We start from the raw sequence: 16,319 nt of genomic DNA, 5'->3' as shown, positions 1-16,319 counted from the left end.
AGTGCAGAGTAATATGGCAAGAGAGTTCAAGTGCTCAGGAACATCTAGACTCAATGATAGCAGGCAAATACCCACAAAATATAACTCTATGAGAATAGGGGACTTGGGACAAAAGCAGTCTAGTTCTCTGATTGGTTGAAACTACTTTGGTAAGTCGTATTCTCTATTCGGCAAACGTTGGATATTAATTGAACCTAAAATTTTGTGCCGGTAGACGAGAGTTGAGAAACTTCCGGAGGTCCAATTAGGTACTTGGAGATCATTAGTTACATGGAAACAACCAAGAATATAAGAGATTTAGTTGTAAGCTTCGGCAAGTAGCTTTCAGATTGAGATAGAACCTTGTATTTCCTGCATTTCATGTACCACCCTAACCTCCTCACTGGCAAAAATAGTATCTATTTGGGTACTGGAATCTGATAGTACAGCACTTGTGGTCAAGTACGGAGTAGCTCCTCCCAAATAAGAGGCACCCACGTTCTGGTACGTCATCCCGTAATCGATCGACACGCCCGCACATAGTACAAGCTAAGCAGCATATGCAAGCCATTCGATCCCGCATTCGGATGCCCTGAAAACCGAGGGAAATTCAACTCGACTGTCGATGGGCGGTAGGTATCCCTTATGAATAGATAAGGGGTTTAAAATGATCGATTGTTGGTTATCAGTGACGTCAGTGTGGCTACCCAAGGTAGTTCTCATCAAAGCCACCGCGGCTCCGGGGCCATGTCCGCCTCCGCATGTTTCGATGCTACTGATCGAAATACAGTTACGAATACAAGGCGCCTACTACCGACGGGCCGGACTCGTGAAATGCAGCTAAACCGCGGAAAATATGGAATGGTACGAGATCGAATGGGAGGAGGTACGAGTATAAAGCTTGGTCACCTTCCAAAAATAACGGAACGCCCCGATTCCTAGTATTCTAGCCATCTCAAACCGATATATATATATTCTAGACACAGGGTCGTGTGCTGAACTTCCGATCGTTCAATTGCGAATATTGCGCGGTTCCGCTGTCATGCATCAACGCGAGAGAGAAGGGGTACCAGAGCTGGTATTCGAGACAGCTAGAGAGAGGGATCTTTACCAGTAGGTCCTCATGAACTGTCAACTCGGCCCAGCCAAGCCTATTAAATCCTAATTAGATACTACCAACCTTCATTTTCACCTGTCGCTCCGGACCATCCCCCCCGATCCTCAGATGATACGGCATTGTCTTCCTTCGCTCAACTAGCGACCCTACGTTTAGGCACAAGGCGTGCGTTGATATCTCTCATTGATCGAACGAATCAGTACATTCTCGCCGAAGCTACGCAGACATTATCCTTCCGGTCTGATTCGGTGCATAACGATCAGGATGAATTATGGTTTGGATGCGCAACGTTACCCAGGTCGCGGGGGCTTTGCGAGGAGGCTCTTGATATGCTGGATTCGTCCAAGTCACAGAGGCTATCACCCCTGATCATCAGCGATCTCACCCAAGATGCCAAATTTAAGGATCGGCCATTCGTGACGAGCCGCCCATCGTTGCGATTTTATGCTGCGATGCCTATTACTACCAAAGCAGGCTTCAACATTGGAAGCCTGTGTGTTTTGGATGATAAGCCAAGGGATGGACTAAGTGACTTCGAAATAGGGTTCTTGGGCGATATGGTAACCACCATCATGGCTCACTTGGAAATGCGCAGAGTCAAGGCAGAGCACAGACGGAGCGCGATGATGGTCAAAGGAATTGGACTTTTCGTGGAAGGAGGGAGTACGATGCGTGAATGGTGGCGCGAGGCAAGAAACGACAAGGCGTCGCGACAACAAGGTTCGAAAGGTGTAGTAGAAACAGATCCAAAGCCGATATCCAAGGAGAATACATCTGCTACCAAGAACTTAATACCCGAAGCCGCAGGCCATTTCGAGTTGGCTAGCAATCTTTCCGCTCTTCGTCGACCTAAGCTAGCGGAACACTCTCTAGCCAAGACTCAAACCGAGCCAGTAGTTGAATCACCGTCGCCTTTAGCAAAGCCGAGAGATAATTCCACAGCTTGGAACGTGGGAGACCAGGGAACTCTCTCCTTTCTAACTCCGGTATCCTCGGCGATACCTGCCCGAGAGCAGGAGGTATCTCCGATATCAAGCACAGGAGAGGGCCCGCGCCCTACCCTTCCAGCCCAGAGCTTAAGATCCTCCACAGGAGACCTGCAGGAAATCATGCTCTCCAAAAATCTCAAAGATATGTTTTCGCGTGCGAGCAATATCATCCGAGAATGCATTGAGGTCGACGGGACCATCTTTCTAGACGCTAGCATTGGTACGTTTGGTGGACACACAGGCGAGTCCCATATCAGACCTGATCAGTCAGGGATAATAGCGGGCCAACACCAAGGGTCTGCCATATCAAGCAGTGAAGAAGATCTCTCGGGGGGTCGTGCCAGTGATGCAGAGATATCAGATGTAAGCCCTACCGGTAGCTTCGCGAGTCTACCGTCATGGAACCCATTAACTGATGGCGGCGAAGAGAAGGAAAAAATGTGCGGTATACTAGGTTTTTCGACAGCGGGAAAATGCAGCTTAGAAGGGCATGAGGCTTCGGAGAATTATGTTCCCGTTAAGGAGGCATTTCTCCAAAGACTTCTTCGCAAGTACCCTCACGGACAGGTCTTTAGCCTGGGTGGGACAACAAAAAAAGGAAGAGGAAGTGCTAAGCAGGCGGAAGCAGTTGCCCTGCTCCAGATGCTTCCTGGCGCTCGTAGCGTTGTCTTATTCCCGCTGTGGGATTCTCACCGTGAACGATGGTTCGCGGGCAGTTTTGCCTGGACTACCCAATCGACACGAATACTTACACGTGCTGAAGACTTAAACTATCTTGCGGCCTTCGGAAATAGCATCATGGCAGAAGTTGCTCGACTAGATGCAGTAACCGCAGATCGAGCCAAGTCGGACTTTATCTCGTCCATCAGTCATGAACTCCGATCCCCACTTCACGGTATCCTTGCCTCGGTGCAGTTTCTACATGACACAGCGATGGACTTGTTCCAGAACAGCATGATTGATACCATTGAACGATGTGGGAGAACTCTTCTGGACACCATCCAACACGTACTTGATTTTGCGAAGATCAACAACCTCACGAAGTCAAAATGGAATATGAAACAGGGCAAAGGGCCGCCTGATCTAGAATCCCATTCAAGAAGGATGGGCTTAAGCGTCGACATTGATGTTAGCGTGATCACTGAAGATGTCATCAATGCAGTGTACGCAGGCCATATATTTCAAGGTAATTCGTCCCTAGCGGTGGCCGACGAAGCAAGCGGATTCCCCTCCGAAGGACTACGAAGTAGCGGGTTTAGCAGCACCGACACAATTGCGGATCAGCCTTCAGATCAACCTACATTGAAGAAAGAACCCCTTGTCATTATTATGGATATCGGCTGGAGACCGAACTGGATTTTCAATACACAGTCTGGAGCTTTACGAAGGGTCTTGATGAATCTCTTTGGCAATGCTCTGAAATATACGGATGCGGGATGGGTCAAGATCTCCCTTCAATCCAAAGACATCATGCCGATAAACCACCAATCCCAACGATCCATTATCACGATCATTATCAGTGATTCTGGGAGAGGAATATCCCAAGAGTTTCTTAATAGTCAATTATTCACGCCATTTACACAGGAGGACCCTATGAATCCCGGAACTGGGTTAGGCCTGAGTATAGTGCTGCAAATTATACGCTCGCTTGGGGGTTCAATCGATGTTCAGAGTAAGCCAGGGCTTGGGACCGAAGTGAAGGTATGTCTCACCTTAGACCAAGCGCTAATTGCTCCTCAGTCTCTCGCTCCGGACACTAAGTATAAAAATCCGGTTATGAGTGCGAGGAGGAAGACAAGCGGACTGACCTTAGGCCTCGTGGGGTTTCATGCTTCCTCAAGCATCCCAGGGGCGCGTGCTGGTACCGTTAAAGTCAAGCCGGAACTCGATTTACCTCTCCAGGAGTCGCTTGAAAATATGGCCACAGACTGGTTTGATATGAAAGTCACGGCACCAGAATCATGGGAAGCTTCGCCACCAGATATCTATATTGCAAACGAGTCAGCATACCCCGTCGAGCTTTTAAGATAGTTGCTTTACTCACCTCAAGTGAAGAAATCCTAATGTCGCCAATCAATTCCGCAGAGCTCCCACTATTATACTTTGTTCGGATGCATCTGTATACCGTGCTTACGCTCGGAGTATGAGGCAAGGTGCTCAAAACAGCGACAGTGGGCTTGTCCACTTTGTCTCTAAGCCGTAAGCGGCTCCAGACACCCAGCATCCTAGTTCCTAGCTAGATATTGAAACTACAGCCTGTTGGACATGAACATTGCTAACTTATCCTCAATAGGTGCGGCCCTCAAAAACTCGCTAAAGCGTTTACGTTTTGTTTAAGTAACGCTTCACATCCGTCTACGAATCGCCTTCCTCAATTGACACCTCTCCTAACTCCGAATGAGAGTTTATCTTCTCCGCAGAGTTTCCTCGGGGCCTCCCCGGATCCAGCATTCCATCCAAGGGAGGTTCATCCACGAAGCAGATATTTCCCTACCAGTATTGGGCATCCACTCGGGAAACCTTCCGAAGGAGGTGGGTCTTTAGCACTCGGTATAAACTCTCACAAAGCCACAAATAAAAGGCCGGTGTTGCTCTTAGTTGAGGATAACTACATCAATATGAAGGTACGCCCAAATTGTGCGGAATATTGGAAATTTATTATCTTCCCTAGTCACTAGTATCAGGACTGATGGTGTCAAAGCTTCTCGAAACCTTCGCAAAGAAGAATAACTGCAAATATGGCTCAGCGGAGAACGGTTTGTTAGCGTTGCAGGCATTTCAGAGCTCGCGGAACCTTTACGACATTGTATTCATGGGCAAGTAAATCTCCCCCTAAATGTTTGCGAAATCCTGACTCAAAAGCAGACATCTCTATGCCGGTCATGAACGGAATGGATGCCACGCGAGCAATTAGAAAACTAGAGAATGAGCGAGGACAGATACCGGCGCTGATCATCGCTTTGACCGGTCTTGCCTCTGATAGCGATCGACAGGAGGCATTCTCCAGCGGCATAAACCTTTTCCTGACAAAACCAGTCAGTCTCAGTGAGCTCCGAGAAATTTTGAATGCCTGGGAGCCGAGTACGGATGCGCAATCTACAGGAGTATCAGGAAGAAGAAAGTAGAGTGACGGTAAGATGTAACCTTGGGCAACTTCCGGCCAGTTCGGACTGCGGCTCTAGTATGCTAAGGAACGTGGCTCAGAGCTCAAAGGGCGAGGAGATAATACGGCTATAATAGTCTCCTTACTCGGGGGTCTTTGTAGGCGCCCTAGGGGCAGTGTTTATTTGACGATTGATTGGCAACCCTTCTATAATAGCGGCAATGACATGATCAAGATATGGGGACAATGCTAGCGGGTCCTAGATCAGTAGTAATGGTACTAACATTCTTTGGCGTTCTCTAGAATATCAATATCATATACCTCGGTAGTTAAGAATCCAATTATTGCAGCACGATATCTGGGTCACAGCGTTCTTATTCCCGTCTGCTTCCAATTCTTTGTCCTTACGACCGACCGTCTATGTTCCACGTCTATCCCGCAACTTTATGCCCAGTTAATTCCCCTCCTTCCTCGTCATCTCTAGTAGATCCGGTATGGTCGAACTATAGAGATATGCCGTAGCCTGGGGAAGCTATCTAAATTAGCTCTGGCTTCCCAAACAAGTTGTCCCTCCGAGCTTATGCAACACATCAAAGATCAAATCGTAGACCATCGATTTCTAATGGTATTTTTAGAGTATTTAGCCTTTTAGTATTTATAAATACACAAGACCTGCAATGCTCAAACCCAGCCCCTCCCCCCCATCGTGACACCTACCTACTATGCTCCTTTGATAAACAATTCCATCACTTTAAATATATCCACCTACCACTGCTATATTACAGCAATTCGATCTTCCCGGTCCATGGCTTTTCTGCACTTATCGCTGTGGTTGAATGGTTCCCACCACTCCAATTTCTCAATTCAACAGCAGCACGATACTATCACATCATAAATTAGTGGGAAGTCAGAATGGAAAGCTAGGGGGGAAGTAGCAATTAACGTACCCTAAAAGCAAAATTCGCAATCAACGCGATCATCAGCGCGAAACTAACGACGATCGGCCCAATCACGTTATCAAAATCCTTTCCGCTCCTCTCAATGATCATCCCCCTTCTGGAGCGATGAATATAATAACCCCATCCAGCAGCGAAAAGCGCGACAACGAGGTAGGTAATACCCATTGCCATCCTAATCTTGTCATTGCCGGATGCGTTGGAGAGGACGATGGCGAATGCGCCGAGGAGGAAGCAGATCTGTTGCCATTTGAGATATGTCCGTTCGTTGGCTAGCCAGACTTTGGGCTCTATTTGGAGGGGTCCGGAGTCCTTGATGAGTTGAGGGGGTTTGTTCACGCCCGGTGGCAGGGCGACACTGTGTTCGCGTTCGCGACGGGCTTGGGCGTATCGAGAGAGTGAGAAGGAGGGGAAGACCGATGCGAGGGTTCCGTAACCGGTGGCACCACGAGCACTAGATTCTGCCACAGGCTCCGAGATGCGTCTTTCAGCTGCAAAATCGGTACTTGCAATAGTAGACCTGTCCTCTGCTGCCAGCCGTTCTTGCATATAGGATTTTGGAACCGGAGAGCTCACGGCTGGTTTGAAACTCGTGCCTGGTTTTGAAGTTCCCAAGAGGCTGCCAACGACAAGCTCAGCCTCGGCTTTCCTGGCTTTTCTTTCCTCCTCCTCTTCAAAAGCATCGTGTGGGTCTTTGTGGATGTCCGTTTCCACTTCGCTCAGCCAAAACGGCAGGTTATTCACATTGTCTTCAAACAACGAAGCAACTCCGTAAACGAATTTCGAGAACCGAGGGACTTTGTGTACTAGGTGAGAAGACATCAACTCTTCGATCCATTGTGGGTGTTTCTTGACACCATCTTCCCTGACTTTAATCTCCAAGACGGCGTAAGGGAATCTCGATATTTCGCCCTGGCGGATGCTGGAGAATGGATAATCCATAAAATCGACATCTAATCTATGCCAATCGTCGGGGTTTCGGCATGGCCGACTAAGATCTAAGGAATCTTCCCGGATGAACGCTAGGTTCGAATCCACAGATATCCTAACCTTATCGTCCTGTGGTTTCTGGAAAGCCGTGCGGGTATAGTTTGCTCGCAGGACGGGCTGCAAGTCTTTTTCCATAATAAACTCTTGTATGCTCTCCACAGTATGCTTGAACTCCTCGATGGTGGCGGCGGGCTGTCCCTGACGTTCCATTTTCCGTATAGTTTTCTCCATCTTATATTCCCCCTTGATGAACGCTTGAATATACTTCGGTTTTATGCGAAATCGTCGTTCTTCACTAGCTCCGTTATGTATGACATTCTGCTCAAGAGCTAGTTCCGGATTGGACTTCAATTCCCCCGTCCACCGGATCCGGACAGACGAAGAATTGTCAGGTCGATCGAGCTTTTGGTTGTACAAGAAGAAGTCCGCATTGTCGAAATAGAGGGAGCTCAATGTTGGGTCATCTTGGGACTCTAGGCCTTTGGAGGACTGCTCGCTGTAGACGAGGATGGGGAGGCGACGGAGAATGAGTGTTCGAACTTCGAGAAGGTTGTCCATAGGCACCCAAACTAATCCCAGTTAGCAAAAGCATACGGACAAACACGTGTAGGATACTCACATTTATGAGCCACATATCTCTCCCCATTATGAGTCTGGGACAGGGCATCGGAAGGTTCGATGGCCGCCAGGTCAGTAGACTCGTCCAGCTGCTGTCTCACAACATAATACAGCAGCGACAACTTATTCAACAACGGTGTATAACTCTGTTCCGAGTTAAACGGCCTTCTCGAAAGCCGCATCTGGACCATCGGACGGATCTTATATTGCTTCCCGCGCCTGCGATCATGTTTCTTCGCAATCTTCAAAAACCCCGTATAATTGATGTTCCCATACTTCTTCAGCTCATTCACCTCGTTAGTAATAGCATCCAGCTCCTCCTCCACCTCTTTAAACCTAGCCGCCGGGACCTTCTCCTTCGCCGTCCCATCTTCGGGCGCAAGATCCCGCAGGTCCTCGCTCACTTTATTTGTGCGGTCCTCGAGAGATTTGAAGACGGAGGCTCGGAAGGCGGCGATTTCTTCTAGCTGCACGTTCAGCAGCTCGTCGCAGAACCGATTCTCGTCGTCTTCCGTCCAGGTTTCGTCATCCTCGTCCTCCCGTAATATGTTCTTCAGTTTGGCGTACGCGATGTAATGCCCCTCCCATGGCTTATATATCGAGTTCCGTAGCTGCTTTCCGAAACGCATGTTGAACGACCTTGCTCTGCTCGTGCCTCGCCCGCGGCGGATGGGGTCGAGGAGGGTGGTTCTTTATCGAGCTTGCTGGTCCAGGATCAATTGGCGGCACACAACAACAACTGAGAGGACGGCGAGAGGGTGGTTGGGATACGCTGAAGGGAGACTCTACACCTAGAGCAGAGAAGCTATCGCGAGAGAGAGTGCGTCAAAATCAAACAGGAGCTTATATGAAAAATTCACAGAATAGAGAGGCGTTCGTCATATCAGACTGAAGCAGCCAAGTTCTGGTGGTGGAATGTAGTGGGGCGACAGCTCCAGCTAAACAGCGACGTCCACCTCGTAAAACGTGCTGGTCGAAGGTGTTGCGATTGGCCAATTGATCAGCTCTGGTCGCAGATAAGCTTCCAGGCCTCCCTAGCACGCCGCTAGATATACACACGCCCCCCTATATCTAATAACACAGTAATACACTCTCTATGAAGTAATAGGTACGAATTGAACAATACAGTAGCAGAGACTGGTTATCCATTTATTTATTCACATTCACAATCACAATCACAATCAAATCTTAGAGTAAAGTACGCAGTAATTCTCAGGAATAAATATGTACTATGAAGTGCATAATTTATCTACACGAAAAGAATCCAATGCGATCCAACTATGCTTTTTCCAATCCGATTGCTTTTCCCGAAATCATTGTTGTTGGATATCATAAAGCAAGTTAAATGACATAGCCGTCACATCAAGCTTGAAGAGGCAACGAGCCCCCAATTACCTCCAGCTATCATCGTGAGAGCCATGTCCGCATAGTATTATTTTAAATGCGTCAGTGCGTCAAGTGCACAGCCTTCCCCAACTTCGGACGCCAGCTGGGGCATTTCGTGAATGTGCCTCAAGCTTGGTCGGCGTTCCGGCGTTCAGTTAGCAGAAGCGGCTACCTGCTGGAGAGGGACCTGTTCAGCACGCCCACGACCACGTCCAAGGACCTCTTGGTTTGGACGACTGTTAAGAATCTCCTGAGCAGTGCGCTTGACAATGCCGCCGGTGACCGGAAGACTAGTAGAACCTTCAAGATAAAGATCAACCTCGCGAGCTGCCTGTCGGCCTTCATTGATGCCCCTATATTCATATTAGTACAGCATTATACAGTCCTAGAACGGGATGGCAAACTCACCAAACGATAAGAGACTGGCCACGACGGCAATCCCCAGCGGCGAAAACACCTTCAACGTTCGTGCTGTATTTCCCAGGAGGCGTCTTGATATTCTTCCGAGGATCTTTCTCAATTTCATCGCCGAGAACGCGCTCCTCGGGACCCAGGAAACCCATGGACAGGAGAACAAGATCAGCCGGGAAGAATTGCTGAGAATCTTCAATCTTCTTCATATCCCAGCCGCCGGTTGCAGACTTTGTCCACTCGACACGGATGGTGTTAATGCCCTTGACGTGTCCGTCCTCATCACCGACAAATTCCTCAGACATGACACAGTACTCACGAGGATCCTTTCCCATGTGCTGCTTGACCTCAGTGTGGCCATAGTCTACACGATAGATTCTGGGCCACTGAGGCCATGGGTTATCGCGAGCTCGCTCATTTGGTGGCTGTGGAAGCAACTCAAAGTTAGTGACAGAGATAGCACCGTGACGAACCGAAGTCCCGATACAATCGTTTCCAGTATCACCGCCACCGATGACAATAACGTTCTTGCCCTGGGCTGAAAGATATTTGCCGTCTTTCAGTTCGGAATCAAGCAGGGATTTTGTGTTCCTGTGCAAAAATTCCATAGCGAAGTGGATGCCCTCGAGACTCCGGTTCTTGATTGGGAGATCACGAGCTACAGTAGCACCGGTAGCAATGACAACTGCATCATTTTCAGCCTTAAGGTCCATGAGGGTAATATCCTGTCCCACAGCAACATTAGTCTTGAAGACCACTCCCTCGTCGGCCATAAAATCCGTGCGGCGCTTGACGATTTTCTTGTCGAGCTTCATGTTGGGAATTCCATACATGAGAAGACCACCAGCACGGTCAGCACGCTCATACACAGTGACTTGGTGTCCTGCTTTGTTCAGTTGGTCAGCGCAAGCTAGGCCTGCCGGTCCGGATCCGATGATAGCAACGGTCTTTCCAGTTCGGACTTGGGGGGGAGTTGGAATCATCCATCCCATATCGAAACCCCGGTCAATGATTGCGCATTCAATAGACTTAATGCCGACGGGATCTTCATTGATACCGAGGACGCATGCACCCTCACAAGGAGCTGGGCAGACACGTCCCGTAAACTCTGGGAAGTTGTTCGTCATGATCAAGCGGTTAAGGGCATCCCTCCACTGGTCCTGGAAAACAAGCTCATTCCACTTGGGAATGATGTTAGAGATTGGGCAACCGCTATCAGACTGGCAGAAAGGCACACCGCAGTCCATACAACGTGCGGCCTGGTACTTGAGCTCGTCCTCGTCAAGGCGACTTGAGAGTTCCGCCCAATCCCGGGTTCGAGCCTTTGCAGAGCGATATTTCTCGGACCGACGTTGGTACTTGATGAAGCCTCTAGTCTTATCCAAAACAGTGGATCGCTTCTTCTCGACTGCGTCATCACCTACAGATTCTTCAATGTCTTGAAGGTCGGATTTGTGCGACTTCTTCTCTTTCTTGACATTTTCAGGGTTGCCGGGGAGGAGAGGAAGACTAAACTCAGCACGCTTGGCATCGGCTGCCTTGGCGGCCTCTTCCTCGAGAACTCTCTTGTAATCAACAGGAAGGACCTTGACAAAGCGAGGGAGTGCCCGGTTGAAGTCGAGGAGAATGCGAGCTGCAAGTTCAGAGCCGGTATAATGGTGATGATCCTCTATCAAGCCGCGGACGAAGGCAATTTCAGTAGGATCATCAATAGCTGATGCTTCAACCATTTCGGTGTTGAGCTTCGATAAGAAGTCTTGGTCGATATCGAGAATGTAGGCAATGCCTCCGGACATACCAGCGGCAAAATTGCGGCCAGTGCTTCCAAGAATGAGAACGCGGCCTCCGGTCATATACTCGCATCCATGGTCACCGACACCTTCGACGACAGCCGTGGCACCCGAGTTTCGAACGGCGAATCGCTCAGCAGCCACTCCACGGAAGAAACAGGTTCCTGTGGTAGCACCGTACAAGCATACGTTGCCGATGATAACATTGTCTTCTGCCTTGAACACGGCGGCTCGGGGTGGATATATGATCAGCCGACCTCCAGACAAGCCCTTTCCAACGTAATCATTAGCATCTCCCTCTAGCTCCAGGGTGACGCCGGCGGCAAGGAAGGCACCGAAGGACTGTCCCGCGGAACCCTTGATGTTGACATGAACGGTATCCATTGGCAAGCCTTCCTCTCCATATCGCTTAGATATTTGATAGGAAAGAGATGTTCCCATGGCACGATCAGTATTGACAATATCGCACTCAATCCGTGATGGCAGTCCCTTGTCAAGAGTCAATTCAGCCTCTGAAATAAGCTTGTTGTCCAATCTAACGTAGAGACGGTGATCTTGCTTTCGGACGTTGAAAGTGGCAACACCGGGTCTCAGCTTGTGGGCGGGTGTGAGGATCAACGACAAGTCAATGTTTGCAGTCTTGTTGGTGCGGAGGTCCTCGCGAACTTTGAGACATTCGGCATGGCCAACCATCTCATTGATAGTTCTAAAGCCAAGCTCGGCCATAATCGCTCGCAGCTCGTTTGCAATGTAGTAGAAGAAGTTGATGACATGTTCAGGAGTGCCCATGAACTTCTTTCTGAGCTCAGGATCCTGGGTTGCAATGCCAACAGGGCATGTATTGAGACTAGTAGAGATTAGCACAGGGCAAGGCAGAAAAGGTCAAGCAGGGAGGAAAGAGGAGCAACACTTACTGGCACTTTCTCATCATGATACAGCCCATCGCAATAAGTGGTGTCGTAGCAAAGCCCCATTCCTCAGCACCAAGCAAACAAGCAATTGCCACATCTCTGCCAGTCCGGAGCTGGCCATCGGTCTGTACAACAACTCGTCCACGTAAATCGTTCAGGACCAATGTTTGATGGGTTTCAGCAAGACCAAGCTCCCATGGCAGACCAGCGTATTTAATACCAGTCCATCGAGAAGCACCAGTTCCACCATCGTGACCAGAAATCAGGATATGATCGGCCTTTGCCTTCGCTACACCGGAGGCAACGATACCAACTCCAGTCTCGGAAACAAGCTTGACAGATACTCTTGCGCGGGGATTGGAGCACTTGAGATCGTAGATTAGTTGCTTGAGATCTTCGATCGAGTAAATGTCGTGGTGGGGTGGTGGCGATATGAGGCCGACACCAGGGGTAGAGTGACGGGTTCTAGCAATCGACTTCGAGACCTTGTGGCCAGGAAGTTCACCACCTTCTCCGGGCTTAGCACCTTGAGCCATCTTGATCTGAATCTCATCTGAATCAGCTAGGTAATTGGAAGTAACACCAAATCGTCCTGAAGCAACCTGTTTGATGGCGGATCGCATAGTGTCGCCGTTTGCCATTCTTTCGGACCGCTCTGGATCTTCGCCTCCTTCACCAGTATTGGATTTACCCCCAAGACGATTCATGGCAATGGCTAAGGTTGAATGTGACTCCATCGAAATAGAACCATAAGACATGGCACCGGTGCAGAATCTTCGGACGATCTCAGTCCATGGCTCAACTTGGTCGATTGGAACAGGTGTGCATTCATCGAACTTGAAGTCGAGTAGACCTCGAAGGGTACAGGATTTAATCTGCTCATATTCAGCCAGCGAGTACGCCTCATAAGACTTGTCGTTCTTAGTTCGGACCGCATCCTGGATGTTGGCAATTGAGGTAGGATCATTGATATGTGGCTCTCCACCATCACGCCAATGATATTCGCCAGATTCACCTAGACCGGGGACACGAACAGTGTACCGAGATGGGAACCCCTTTTCGTGAAATCGGAAAGCGTCTTCTGCAATGAGCTCGAAGGTAATACCCTTGATTCTGGTAGCAGTACCCTTAAAACAGCGGTCCACAACGGTATCGTCAATACCAAGAGCCTCGAAAATCTGGGCACCCTTGTAGCTTGCCAGTGTGGAAATGCCCATCTTGCTCATAACTTTCAAAATACCGCCGTCGGCAGAGTATTTATAGTTGCGGATGAGCGTATCGTCGCTGAGTTTCTTCCTAACCAAGCCCTCGCGGTTCAACTTCAAGATACATTCCATCGCGAGATAGGGGTTGATGGCATCTACACCATATCCAAGTAAAACACACATGTGATGAACTTCACGTGCCTCAGCCGTTTCAACTACCAACGCAGCAAGTGATCGCCATTTGTTGTTAACTAGATGGTGGTGGACCATGCCGGAGGCAAGAAGAGCAGAAACAGGAACACGGTCGGCGGATGTAGCACGGTCAGAGAGAATGATGATGCGGTCTTTGTTCTCGATGGCTGCGGTGGCCTGGTCGCAAATATAGTCCAAATGATCAAGGTAGCCCTGGACGCCGGCAGATTTCGGGAAAGTCAAGTCAATCACCTTGACAGTCCAAGTAGGGTAGATCTCATGGATGTTCTTCAAGCCATTGAATTCTGGAATGGACAGAACAGGGGTTGGTAGTAGGAGTCTGCCACACTGCGATATATCCATTTCGAGTAGATTTCCCTGAGGCCCTACATAACATTCCAGTGACATGACTATGGCTTCTCGGATCGGATCAATGGGAGGATTCGTGACCTGGGCAAAGAGTTGTCGGAAGTATTCATAAAGCAGGCGCGGGGCTTGTGCGAGACAGGCCAACGGGGCGTCATTACCCATAGATCCAAGTGCCTCCTTTTCGTCAGTGGCCATGGGGGCAAGGAGTAGGCTGACTTGCTCAAACGTATATCCGAATGCCCTCAGCATGGGGTCCTCCTGGATTGGGGACGAATCGGGCTTGGCGGCTAGATCGAGGGACGTATTGCTTGCGATCTCCTGGTAGATCTTAGGCAAGCTGAGGAGCTCCTGATCAAGCCAGGCTTTGAAGTCCTGGCGGTTGGAGACCTTATTCTTCAACTCAGAGTCATCGATAATTCGGCCTGCTAGAGTGTCGACCAGCAGCATCTTTCCTGGCTGCAGGCGACCTTTGAGAACAACACGCTCAGGATCGACTTGAATAGTTCCAACCTCGGAGGCACAAATGATTCTATCATCATCCATGACATAGTATCTGCACGGCCGAAGACCATTTCTGTCAAGGTTTGCGCCGCAGTATCTCCCATCGGCGAAGGTGAAAAGGGCAGGGCCATCCCATGGCTCCATTTGACAAGCAGCCCACTCGTAGAAGGCGGCCTTGGCCGGATCCATGGCAGGGTTGTCTTGCCAGGCTTCGGGTACCATAAGCATAACTGCTTCGGGAAGAGACAAAACACCATTTACGGTCAGCAGCTCAAGGACGTTATCGAAAGCGGCGGAGTCAGAGCCGCCATCTTCCACAATTGGATATAGCTTTTCCAGCTCGTCACCGAAGATATCGGACTGCATAACACCCTCACGGGCCCGCATCCAGTTCTTGTTACCTCGCAGGGTATTTATTTCACCTAGTTAGGAGTTAGTCAGGGCATGATTCGCATTGGAGTCTACAAAGCTTCGTACCATTGTGAGCGGCCCATCGTAATGGCTGGGCACGATCCCAAGAAGGAAACGTGTTTGTCGAGAAACGGGAATGCACAAGGGCAAAATGGGCTTCGTAATCAGCATTTACCAGATCATAGTAGTACTGATAAACCTGTACGGGAGCGAGCTGGCCCTTATAGACAATGTTCTTGTTTGACAGGGAGCATAGGTAGAACCAATTGTGGAGACCAATGGTATGGGTCGCAGTCTTTCGCAGCACGTAAAGCTGTCTTTCGAAGTGTTTCTCATCAAACAACTCGGGGTCTGTAGTCTCTGGCGCGTTGCCATCACCATATGTAGATCTGAGCACAACAAATGGCTGCAAAATAGTAGGCTCACGGGAAGCAGCAGCTGGACCAAGAAGAGTAGAATCTTTAGGAGGCTCACGCCAGCCCAACACCCTCAACCCTAGTGAATCTGCGATATCTTCCAACTGCCTCTTCGACTCCTGCAAAGTCTCCTCGTCTGGTTTGAAGAATAGATTGCCCACTGCATATTGACCCAAGGGAGGAAGCTTGACATCCGTTTCGCGCTCGAAATTCTTGATGAAGAACTTGTGGGGGATCGAGGTCATCACACCAGCTCCGTCTCCATCCCGCGCATCGGATCCCACCGCTCCCCGATGGGTCATGTTACAAAGGAGGTTCCGTGCTAGAAAGTCCAGGTGTCAGCAATCATGGTTCGAGATACACAGATATCAGAGCATACCATCGCTAACGATCTTGTGGCTGGCTTTGCCCTTAATGTGGCTATATTTCATGTGAGCGTTGTTTGTATAATCCTTTCGAGCAATAGTTACCATGCAAAACCCACACCGCAAGCATCCTTTTCGAGGCTCGGATCGTAAAGTCCTCTGTTTGGGTCTGATTAGTACGGATGGTGCTGTGAACCGCTGAGGATTACTCACTGCTTCACGGGTAGAGCTCCGGCCCATGACCCGTTGCCCTCGGTCTGATACTCATATTGATGGTATAGCTCGTTCTCGGCATCGATTTGTGTTTGTCTGTCGTTGAAATCGTCGACTTTTGCCATAGCAGGCAAAGTAGCGGCGATTTCAGGAAACAATGCTGCGCAAGGGAGGCTGGCGTCTCTTGCTTTGGTGTCAAGATGGGGGAGAAGGTTGTGGGATAGGAAGGGGAGCTGTCTTCAAGCGAATGCAGTGAAGATGTCAAAGTAATCTAGAAGTGAATTTGGTGAATTAGATATTTGGCACAATAAAAGCTAGAGTGGTGGGGTATGTAAAAGCAAGTGAATAGCGTTCAGTCTCAGGCGAGGAATGCAGCAGCTTTGGTGCTCGTAGCTCC

The 16,319-nt window shown here is 49.3% G+C and overlaps 3 protein-coding genes across 3 annotated transcripts; 1 reads left to right on the top strand and 2 right to left on the bottom strand.

Annotated features, from left to right (window-relative positions):
• Positions 1-1,021: 1,021 nt before the first annotated feature.
• On the top strand, positions 1,022-5,210 carry BP5553_02623 (Uncharacterized protein; the record flags this gene model as incomplete). The annotated part of the gene is made up of 7 exons (XM_032011246.1): positions 1,022-1,092; positions 1,149-3,786; positions 3,826-4,085; positions 4,141-4,284; positions 4,379-4,709; positions 4,757-4,841; positions 4,951-5,210. 7 exons carry the CDS (start codon positions 1,022-1,024, stop codon positions 5,208-5,210), a joined length of 3,789 nt encoding a protein of 1,262 aa, XP_031870939.1.
• A 757-nt stretch (positions 5,211-5,967) lies between these two features.
• BP5553_02622 (Uncharacterized protein) lies at positions 5,968-8,381 on the bottom strand (the record flags this gene model as incomplete). Its single annotated transcript, XM_032011245.1, has 3 exons — positions 5,968-6,069; positions 6,136-7,703; positions 7,754-8,381. The coding sequence occupies 3 exons, from the start codon at positions 8,379-8,381 to the stop codon at positions 5,968-5,970; spliced, it is 2,298 nt and encodes a 765-aa protein (XP_031870938.1).
• Positions 8,382-9,289: 908 nt separating this feature from the next.
• On the bottom strand, positions 9,290-16,047 carry BP5553_02621 (Glutamate synthase (NADPH); the record flags this gene model as incomplete). The annotated part of the gene is made up of 7 exons (XM_032011244.1): positions 9,290-9,491; positions 9,547-12,186; positions 12,254-14,939; positions 14,995-15,666; positions 15,724-15,764; positions 15,815-15,868; positions 15,923-16,047. 7 exons carry the CDS (start codon positions 16,045-16,047, stop codon positions 9,290-9,292), a joined length of 6,420 nt encoding a protein of 2,139 aa, XP_031870937.1.
• Positions 16,048-16,319: the final 272 nt, after the last annotated feature.

Source organism: Venustampulla echinocandica, assembly GCF_003357145.1.
Source record: "Venustampulla echinocandica strain BP 5553 chromosome Unknown scaffold_1, whole genome shotgun sequence".
Lineage (NCBI taxonomy): Eukaryota > Fungi > Ascomycota > Leotiomycetes > Helotiales > Pleuroascaceae > Venustampulla > Venustampulla echinocandica.
Note: the sequence above shows the minus strand (reverse complement) of the source record. Positions and strands in the feature narration are given on the sequence as shown.